This window comes from Fundulus heteroclitus, chromosome 18 (assembly GCF_011125445.2).
Source record: "Fundulus heteroclitus isolate FHET01 chromosome 18, MU-UCD_Fhet_4.1, whole genome shotgun sequence".
NCBI classification, from domain to species: Eukaryota; Metazoa; Chordata; class Actinopteri; order Cyprinodontiformes; family Fundulidae; genus Fundulus; species Fundulus heteroclitus.
In genome coordinates this window covers 21,369,896-21,380,856 of record NC_046378.1, presented here as the reverse complement: position 1 = coordinate 21,380,856, position 10,961 = coordinate 21,369,896, and the positions used below count along the sequence as shown (strand labels likewise).

Below are 10,961 nucleotides of genomic sequence, written 5' to 3'. Positions count from 1 at the left end.
AATCAATCAATCAATCAATCAATCAATCAATCAATCAATCAATCAATCAACCAACAAACCAATCAATCAATTAATCAATCAATCAATCAGTCATCAATTATACTGCAGATTCCAAACAGCCATGTTAATCCAAATGGTTTACACAACTACAGTTAAACAACAAAAACAAATCTACTTCGATAATATATGTACATTTTTATTAATATATATTTAAATAATAGTAAAACACATAAGACAAAAAAAAATAAGAAGTGAAAGATAAAAGTAGCAATAAATAAAACGCACACCAAAATATTAAAAATACAAATCCAACAGCAACCCAAAAGAGAAGTAAACAGAAATAACGAAAATATTCAGTGAGTTGTGATATTAGTAATGTTGGGTTTCTTTTTTGTATATTTGTTTTACATAATATGTATAATGCACTAAAGAAACAAAATAAAAATGCAGCAAAACAATAAATATACTGTATACATTTAAATAATCTCACTAGATCTTTAAGATTGTTAAGACTATGTAAAATTTCTTAATACCATAATATTCATTAAAGCAGGCTGTTTTTCTCTGCTTGGTAGCATATTTTGCCATTTGTATCATAATGATAAAAAGGGAGAAAGCACAAAATAAGAATTTATATATGTTTAACATGAAAATAATATTGATTGAATAAAAATTCAGACTATTGTTGATATTATATCAAATTCTCATTATTTAAAACTATAAACTTAAAATTAAAACCAAATGAAAAGCATTCAGGATTACATGACTCACTGAACTACTGAAATAATACCAACATGAATACTGAAACAAAGACTGAGTTAACCAATGTCACATTTTAGTTGCACTCTTTTCCACCAAAGACCTTGTTCAAACTGTCTAAGGCCTCCTCTTTTGTGATCTTCCTCCAGTCCTCTGGAATCGTTGCAAGTTCTTGCTTGAATGCTGCAGCAAACTTCTCATTGAACCTCACCAACACGTACCTATAAATGTAAAAAAACAAACAAGAAAACACAGAATACTTATTTCAGAGTTCGATAGTTTGTGGAGAAATGTACAAATATACAATGTAATTTCAAAGAGTTATTTCACTCTTCAGCAATGCTATTGTAAATCTTAATAAACACAGACAATACCTCCAATAATTATTGGCCTTTTGGCTGTTTAGGTCATCAGAGACATTGCTCCAGTTTGGATCTTCCAAATGGAGATTCTTGCATGGCATGGATTCGCCATATGCATCCTCTTTGATTTCTGAGCAACTGAGATGAGATGGAGAACAGAATTCATAAGGCAGCATGCCTTTGGGTCGATGGAGCAGAGAGCGGTGAACCTCATGGTCAAGCTTTTCTTCTTCACAAGGGGCTTTGCAAAGAGGACATCTTTTGTCACAGCCTCTCACTACTTGAAGGAGGGGGTCCTTGGGCTGAACAGGAAGATCAACGAGAACTTCAAGTACATCCACATTCTGGTTGAACTCCTGGCTTAGTTCTAAGCGCAATGTGGCCAGTGAGTCCATTAAGCACTTAGCAAAGAGATCCCATTCTGTTGTGATGCTAAAGAGGGGACCATTTAAAGACTCCTTCTTGACCTCAATGTTTGCATCTCTCTCTAAAATGAGGCAGATCATATCCAGCAGTGGCTTTGTATCACTGAGCCCTTCGCTGGTTGCTGCTGTTGTTTGACTCACAGCTGCTGCTATCTTCCCTATAATTTCTCCAAGTTTCGGTTGCTTTAGTTTACCAAGACTGGTTGTATCAGATAGGTGAGCAACCACTGTCTCCTGAATCTTCTTCAGTCTGAAGTCTTCGTAGGACAACAAATACTCTACAAAGCTTTCAAAGCAGTCCTCTTTTATCAGATCCTCCAGTATCCATTGGTGGAAGGCATGTGGAGACTGATACTGCTGAGCTTTATATTGAATCTCCTTTGCTATCTGCGTCCCCAGTGGTTGATTGATATGCTCTAACACTGCTGGTTTGATGACCATGGATATGAATGCTTGGGCCATCCTCTGGCACTGATCTCGTTTCCTAAACTGATATATGAAATCTGCTGCATATTTGTTCTTGGTTTCAGATATATATGTCAGAAGTTCTCTGTCCTTGGCAAAGCGGTCATGTAGTTTTTGGAAGTCTTGGCATGCTGCATTACACAGATATATTTTCAAATCCACCTCAAAAGCTGATCGGGTGTTCAGTGATTTTTCCTTTAAACCTCTTTCAACTATTTCTAAAAGCTCAATTACATAACTCTCAGAGAAATCTGCTGCTAAGCTACATTTGTTTGCGCTAAACTGGTTGCATTCCTCTATGATTTTGTTTGCCACCTTTTGCGCATCCAGTCTCTGTTGTTTGTTGTTGTCTTCAAACATGTGTTTTAAGCGGCTGCGATATCCAAAATACTCGTCATCTACTTGGAAGCTGGAGGTCTGGTTTTGGCCAAAGGCATCAAGTTTTTCCAAGTGCTTCAGGAGGCCACGGCTGATCAGATTCTGCCTCAGAACACTAGTCACAGTTGAACTAATGTCATCTTTTTCTGAAGGCCTGAAGTCAAAACTGGACAACAGCTTCGTAAACACAATCTCAAACTCCTCTTCCAGTTCATGATCTTGAAGAAGCATATTGGTCGACTTGCTTGTCTCCACAAGTGCAAGTAACTTGAACTCTTGCTCTTCTTTCAGTGATGCTTCAAATTTGTTAATCTGAGAGAAGGAACAGTAGGACTCAATGATTGTCTCTAACTTAATCTTAATCTCTTCAATTACTCTCTCCTGGAGGTTGTCCATGTAGGTCCTTAGGATTGGCCAGAATGTTTCAGAGTTACTTTTGAGAGTTTCTTCAGTCATCAGGTAGCTCTCCGTTTTTGAATTCAGTTTGTTGACTTCTGACTTGACCTCCTCCAGGACTTCTTTCTTTAAGTCAGTCAGAAGGACATTTTGAGCAGCAGCATCGAAAGCCTTTGCGGCAATGATTTTTTTTGTTGCCTCTATTAACCAGATCTCCATGTGTTCGAGAAGACACTCTTCCCATTGAGAAAACTCTGTGCAGAGCAGAGAAAAGACTAACGCTACATTGTTCTGCAGACTAATGGAAAATGAATCATTTTTTACTGCTTCCCACACATCAGACAAGCGGCCAATAAAATCTGAAGTTTCAGACTTGTTTGTTGACCTCTTTAGGGCTCCAAATAGCCTTTCTTTAAGTTTTAACACATCGTTACTGTGTTGTTTATCAACTGATTCAGAAACACAACGATTTGGCCAAGGTCCTTTCACATATATGGTGCTGGTTGTATTTAATGCATGATCATTATTTGTGTTTCCTTTGTCTTCAGTCTGTAGAATCTTACAAACATGCCTCAACTGCGAGGCTTGTAATACACTGTTCATGCCCTCATCTTGAATCAGGATTTGGCAAATAGGGAATGCACCACTTACTTTGGAGCGTATGAGAGCATTGACCATGACAGAAGACATTTCAAACTCATCGCCAGCATGAGGAGAGATGTTCAGGAGTAAAACATCACTTAACCCTAATGCAACCGTGGCCACCATGTTGTCGTGAACCAATTTATCTGTTTTAATTTCTCCTGAGACTAAGCCAAGGCCTTCCACATGAATTAACAAAAGGGAATCACATTCTATTTCTTCTCTGAGACAATCAGGGAGCCGTAGGACCTCCACATATACCCCTCTGTTTCCTCTTTTACATCTCTCTGGGAGTTTAACACCAAATAATCCAGCTAGAACTGCAGCATTTCTGGCATGATGGCTGCCAAGAACTGTCAACACTCTGGTCTTCAACTGCTCTTGACGTAGGCAGCGCTTGAGCTCTGCAAAGACCCCGCCGAGCCAGCTCATTGGAATGTTTAATGCATCTCCGTCCATTAATTCCAGCGGAACCCCATGGAGAAGAAGATCTGCTGCTAGTTTGGGCCAGAGCGACACATTCTTACCCTCACTCATATGTGTGTGCTCAAAAATCAGGCCCATCTCACGGAAAAAGTGCTCAGTGCCTAATGTGTGTGTTTTTGGCTGAAAATGTTCGAATGATTGTTTGCGGTGCAATTGTTGTTTGACAGAACATGATAAATCTGGTGTGGACTCGATACATTCTGTGGTGTTTTTTCCATTGGTTTCTGGCTTTACTTCAGTTTCCTCTTCAGGTGTTGAATCTGTACAGGCACTCTGTTTGTTGTTATCAGCTTCACTTTTCAGTGTTCTGAGATGTTCTGTTTTTTCAGGCTGCGACTCCTGTAAAATGTTTAGTTTTTCAGATTGTATTAGATAGAGTTTCAGTTTCAGCCAAGCAAGGAAATATGTCATCTCCATTTTATCCTTTGTGAAAAGAGCGTTGGTGAAACTCTTCATTGCTGGGGTCATTTTGTACTTGGTTAACTCTGCCAAGAGGTCTTTCTTTTCTTTGAGAAGCTGGGGTTCAATTTCTTTTCCTGATATTCTATGTTTACTTTCCTCCTTTTCTAGCTCTGCCAATTTGCTACACAAATGCCCCTGCAAAGGGAGCTGTTTCTGCTGAAATTCAACCGATCCCTCATCTAAACCCTTCAACACTTCCTCCGCTGTGGCCATTGCTTTTTGGCAGACTGGGCCTTCGTCCATATTTAAGCTCATATCCAGTGCTAATTTTGCTGCTGCCTCAAGTGTAACAGGTGTTAGATAATCTGTTAGCCAACTTTTCAGAATTTCACACAGGTTTTTCGCCAGTTCCTGCTCACTCAAAGTACTTCCTGGAAGCACAGACCCTTCGGAAAGCCCGAGACAATCTTTAAGGGTCTGTCCATCACATCCCATATTAGTGTTCTCTTCTCCTTCTGTGCCAGAGACGTCGATCAGGATGAGCTTACTTGCCATGTCTTTGCAAGATAAAAGGAGATGCTTTTCTTTTTCCTTAAAATCTCCGCAGAAAATCATGACGGCTGATGATACATGACACAGAAGTTCGAGGCATCTCTCGTGATTGCTGGCATCACCGCGTAAATTAGAGATGACAAACGGAGTGGGAAAAATATCTCTGTCGGTATCTCCAGTGGGTAGATACCATCCAATCTCTACCAAGCCGTTAGAGAGTCTTCGAGGAACTTGCCCTCCATCCATGCCCTTATGTATGAATGTGTTATTACTTGATTCAGGTCCATTCAGAACATAGTTAAGCACCTGTGACTTAGAGAGACTGCAATGGCCAAGTTTTATACAAGAGATAATTGGCATGGGTGTGGTTGCCAAATTGCCATCTTGTACTCTGCCGATGGTATCCAGAAAGTGAGCTCTCCATTGACCCACAACACCTCTTGAAGGCCAAAGAAGGAACTGACTGGGCTTGTCTGGATCAACGTTTGGTAGGACTAAAGGCACAGCAAACTTGGATTGCATCATGCGCACAGTTATCTCCTGCTGCAGAAATGTGTCGGCAGATATAAAGACTGATGTGACCAAATCTAGGGGGTTTATTGCATTTTGGGTATTGTCTTCGGAACTGCTGAGTATCTCCTCGGGTGGTTTGCCTTCACCATTTAAAGTGTCAAGTTGAGGCTGGCAACATGTGCTCCGAGCATCTTCACTAAGCAGCCAAAGGCGGCTGAGAAAAGCATTTGGTAGATCTTTGAGCTCTTGAGGTTGTTTGTTCTCCAGAATCCATGTGCTGATATTTAACACCGATGCTAAATCAAGTTTCCGAGTGCTGTAGGCCTCCAGGCCAAGCTTATATAGAATCTCTGTTTGGGCATTGTTCTTCAGAGGTCCTAATCATATAAAAAAACAAAACAAAAACACATTTTATTCACTGATGTAAAAACTGTATATTAAATAGCATTTGTAATTGTGTAGTTAAAAACCTTCTATTTTGAATAAAACAAATAGTCTAGCAGGTCTAATAATATAAATATTTTAAATTGAATTTTATTGATTTAAACTGTCCATATTTCCCAAACAATCCCAAACATGCATTCAGGGTCCCAGTTATGTCATTTTTACCTTTGAGTAGTTTGCTGCACTCATCTTTTGATTTCTGTTATCACCCTGCCTATTGTTTTATGTTATGTTAATTCTGCTACCATGACATGTTGTGATGTCAAACACCTTTGCCAGCATAATCTGCAGTTTAAAACTGCTTCAATTCAGAAATTTAAAGCAGTTCAGTTGCCACCTATAAACTTAGCAGTTCTGGTAGTGAGAGAGCTACGCAGCCAAATGCAATGATTTCATCCACCTATCTCTGAAAGTTAATAGAAGGTAGTTACACACTTGAAGCAGAGAAAATAGGTTCCCATGTGACAGTGATATGGCAAATACCATTACTGGATAGGTGAATTCATCACTCCCAATGACTAACCTATTATTGTGGTGGGGAATGTGGGTTTCTGTTAGTTTTTGCCACTCTGCCGTTGAACCTGTACTGTTTCTAACATCTGATTGTCCTAACATGTAATTGTCCTGTCACAAGTGCATTTAAACCTATCACTATGCCACAAAGCTGACACAGTGCAGCATGAGCTGGATGAAAACTTTGTCATCATCTAAGAAAAATATTAAATATGACCATTTTGGTTTCTAGTTTAGAAATTTAAACTTGTGATTTGACCGATGTTACTGCTTAGCCTCACATCACACTGCATACTTATTGATCACACACATGATGTGCCGCACACCCACCAGCTTTGTGAAGCTCATACTGCATAGAATGTCAGCAGGCATTGGAGAACAAGCTAAACACACGGGAAACCGTCAAGAAAGACGTCCGTGTCATTTTTCAAGATAATGAAGGAATTATTTTTTAAAAAGCGATGGATGATACTATAAACCCAAGCCTACCTTTTATGGACATGTATTAGTTGGTTGTGCAGCTTCAGAGAAACAGCTAATTGGTAATTTCAACTGCTTTAAACTTCTGTAGAAATGCTGAGGTGTCAAGCATCATCATGAGCTCTATTCATCTTGTGGTATATTGTGGTATATAAGTCTGTTCTCTAACAACAATATTCAGATTGAGACTTAACTATTCTGATAGCATTGGGAACAAAAACTCTTGCTTGGAAAACCTCTATTAAAAAAAAAATCTAACTCCTAAAACTATTATGAGAATGAAATAGACCCATTGTCCCAGCAAAATACATTTTACATTTAATATCACAAATCATACCTGGAGCTACAACAAAGTAAGTCTAAATAATTCTTTGTGCATTTAATACAAGGATTTGTGTTTGCTATTATCAAACCAATGTTCTTTGATGTAACAATTATTAAAACAAGCAGTTTTACTGTGATTTTATTTAAGCACATCCCGCCCTTCCTGTAAGATTTTGTTCATTTTGTTTCCAGTCACTTGAGGCCACGGATTTGGTCAGCCTACAGTAAATAATTGTCTGCTGCTCCTAATGGTCTCAGCAGTAATCCCAAGATAAAACCTGACAGCATCCCTAACATTCTTGTGTTAAACACAATTAAAATACCTGACCACACTGTTTACTTTAGAGACTAAGATTTGAAGAAAACAGAGACATAGTTGAAGGATAATTAAGCCGTTTTTTTCTGCAGCTTTATCTATAATAGTGTCATTGGTGCAAAGCTTCCTATATACTTAATTATTTAAAAAGAGAACCATCCATTCCAGACTGTTAAGGCAAAACTTAAATTTCCGTGTAGCCACAAATATAGAAATAAACCAAACTTTTTTATGTCTGCTTGGGAATATCCCATTCAAGAATGTTGCTACATGTTTTTTATGATTACCTTTATCTCTGTACTGCAAAGAATAATTATTTGGTTATATTTTTAGATATTAAAATTGTGTACCTATACTATTAAATATAATAGTTTCTGGAGCGTGACGTATTTTGACCTTGATCTTGAAGTGCTTTGAGTGGTCAGTATGACTGGAAAAGTGCTATATAAGTTCAGTCCATTTACCATTTACCATTTATCTGAAATTCTTTTTAAACATGTGTCTCAAATGTTAGCCACATGCTATAATAACACAGTGATTTGAGGTCAAAAGTGTGACTTTATTGATTGGCTCTAGTAAGATGCATAGAATAAAGGGGTTTCTTATGTTGGAAATGTGAACACCATATACAAAAAATAAAATAAAAATAAAAAAGTAGACAAAGAAAAAACAGATTCGGGCATTTCACAGTTTAGAGGATGCCCAACTATTTAGATGTTTTGGCACAAACTGTCTAGTATGTTTAACTTTAATCAGGCACAGTAGAGAAAAGTGTAGTTACAGCTTTGAGTTGTTTTTCCCATACAATTTATCTTAAACTAGCTGGTTAATCTTTAGCTACCTTACATGATCCCATTGTCTTGATCTGTGCAGAGAGTAGATGTTTACTATTGTTAATGGGATCAAAAATGTAAACCGATTTATGGTATTATTTTCAAAGGCTCAAATATGCAAAGTATAACCATGGGAACAACATTTTCATGGCGTGAAATAGAAGATGGTCTCCAGGTGTTGCTTTTGTGGGTTGAAATAGTCTGCATTGATGGAGGCATATTTTTTGGCTTTACACACTTCCAACTTGTTTTGAAGTTCATAGTTGTTGATAAAATACTTTAGCCTACAATTAATATAGTAATATACTATTAGCTAAACCTTTGAATACGATTTCCCATAATAATAGAGCTATATATATATATATTATATATATATATAGCTATATATATATTATACAATAAGAATGTTTTTGGCTAAAAATACCTAAACAAACTATAATAAGAATGATTTATGGCCATGATTTGATTAAATTGTGATGATGTGGGGCATATAGTTTTCTCATGATCTAATGACAACTGAAAACTTCAGCAAGGCCTACAACAAACAGAGCAAATGAAAGGTAAATAAACATACTCCTTTTGCTGCTCTGCCATTTAGGAAACTTGACAGACATTGTAAATCCCTCTGGGTGGCTTCACTCTCCGTTTTAAACAAGGTTTACCTTCCTTATCAGGTACATCCCTAAGAGACAGGAAAACTGACAGGAACCCTGTGAAATAGATCAAAATGTTAGTGGAACAAAACAACGACTACAAGATAGTAAAATGCTTTGTTTGGTTTCATGATGCCACAGATATGGAAATGTGATTTGGCTGAATGTGCTGTCTCAAAGGAATGCTCATTTGACAAGCAAGCAAGGAATGCAGTGGACCTGTTTTACTGGATGTTTACTGTACATCTCTGCACTCTAACAATCATATCTTTCTTCATTTTTATCTTCACGACAATCAAACCTTATCTGTTACAAAACTGGTTAACCAACAAAGTGCAAACAACAGCTATTACTTTGTTTTTGAGCTACTGCCTTTTGGATTTTGGCTGGCCACTGAAATGGCCTGCATCTAATGAAGAGATCAGAAATAAATGTAGACATTCATTTGAAATGTTTGTATTTTCTCTATTGAGAAAATGCATCAACAAAGAAATCAACACTACTAAAACCTTTCAGTAAAATTTACAGGCTTGTTCACTGACAAAGTGTTAACAGTCTTAGCAGTATTGCTTTATCATTTTATTGTCTTAAAGGAGGAATAAGTAATAATGACACCTGGTGTTTCAAATCAAAATAAAACATAGTCAGTTGACAACAGCCAATGCAGTTTCCTCACTGGTCTGTTGCTGCTGTGAAACCCCACTGAATGTTTACTTACACGGGACAGGTATGGTGCTGTATTCTGTTCTATTTCTGGTCTGCTCATACTGTCTTCCATGTTTGCAAGCTTCTGCTTTTTGCTAAGAAAAAATAAGAAATACCACACTCTGTTTAGGAACCATGGGTTCCCAAACATATGATTGGCTCAGGACCAAGGAAGTAAACACGGGCTACACGCTGAAACACCGTCCCTCTGATTTTTGAAAGGAGAAAAACTTGGCTAAGATATTGATGATGGAGAGGACCAATTGATTTTAAGGAATGTTACTTCCATCCCGGGTGACAAATGAGAATGATTTTGGTTAATTTTACAGTAATTAAACAAAGGTGTTTGTTTTGTTTTTACAATTTCTGTTTTTTTTTTTTTAACTTTTGTAAAACTTTCTTTAGGCACTTAAGTATATTTGTTTGCATTGCATTTTTTATTCAGAATTATGGAGGGTTACAGTGGACAATATTAAATAAATAAACACAACATGATATGAATAAATGTGAACGTACCATGAAATAAATAAGTGCACCATAAAATATCACATTGTATATTTTAAGTACCATTTATTCATTCAATACATCATTAAATAATTAAATGCACCCTTCACTTATGAAATTGACACTTGAATGGTTAAATGTCCCTTGAAAAATTAAATATACCTTGTAAATGATCACATTAAAAAATTAAATGTAATTTAAAACATAAATCCATTTAAATATACATGTAACAATGTCACTGTAATTATTTATTTAATGGCTTCCTTCCAACAGTGTCACCATGGAATTATTTAAATTCTCAATTTCACGCATCAAACTCTTTGATGATATATTTATTTATTAAATTTTGTCCCTCTTAACCCTCCATAAGTACATTTCTAACAGGTTGTAATTTAAGTCAGATAACCCGTACCTTTTTGTCCTGTGCATCTGCTTCACGAAAACAGTCCAGACATGTGGTAGTCCTGACACAAGTTCATTTATACCTGTCCGTTCAGTGATAAAATACTTGTATGCCCTCCTCTCTAACTGTACAAGAAGAACATGATCATTAGTAACGCCCACACGTAGTGACAGAACACACTCAGGAAGTGTAAGGAAATAGTATGACCACTTATGCAAAAATTCCTTACACGACTGGCTTGACACTTAATCTTGATAACAGCACAGGATTGCAGTCTTTCACACCACTAAATAGTATGCAGACAGTTGCCAAAAGGATTGTGATTTCTCTTTAGCGGTCAGCTGCAGACAATGACGCACTAACCCTTAGGCATGTGCCATTTCGCAAAACAAATGACATACTGAAA

General features: G+C 37.1%; 1 protein-coding gene across 1 annotated transcript; it reads right to left on the bottom strand.

Moving 5' to 3' along the window:
- Positions 1–361: 361 nt before the first annotated feature.
- Positions 362–10,690, bottom strand: si:dkey-202l22.6 (interferon-induced very large GTPase 1). The gene is made up of 4 exons (XM_012877449.3): positions 10,565–10,690; positions 8,865–9,000; positions 1,134–5,757; positions 362–980 (listed from the first exon to the last, which is right to left on the bottom strand). The coding sequence occupies exons 2-4, from the start codon at positions 8,902–8,904 to the stop codon at positions 836–838; spliced, it is 4,809 nt and encodes a 1,602-aa protein (XP_012732903.2). The 5' UTR covers positions 8,905–9,000; positions 10,565–10,690; the 3' UTR covers positions 362–835.
- Positions 10,691–10,961: the final 271 nt, after the last annotated feature.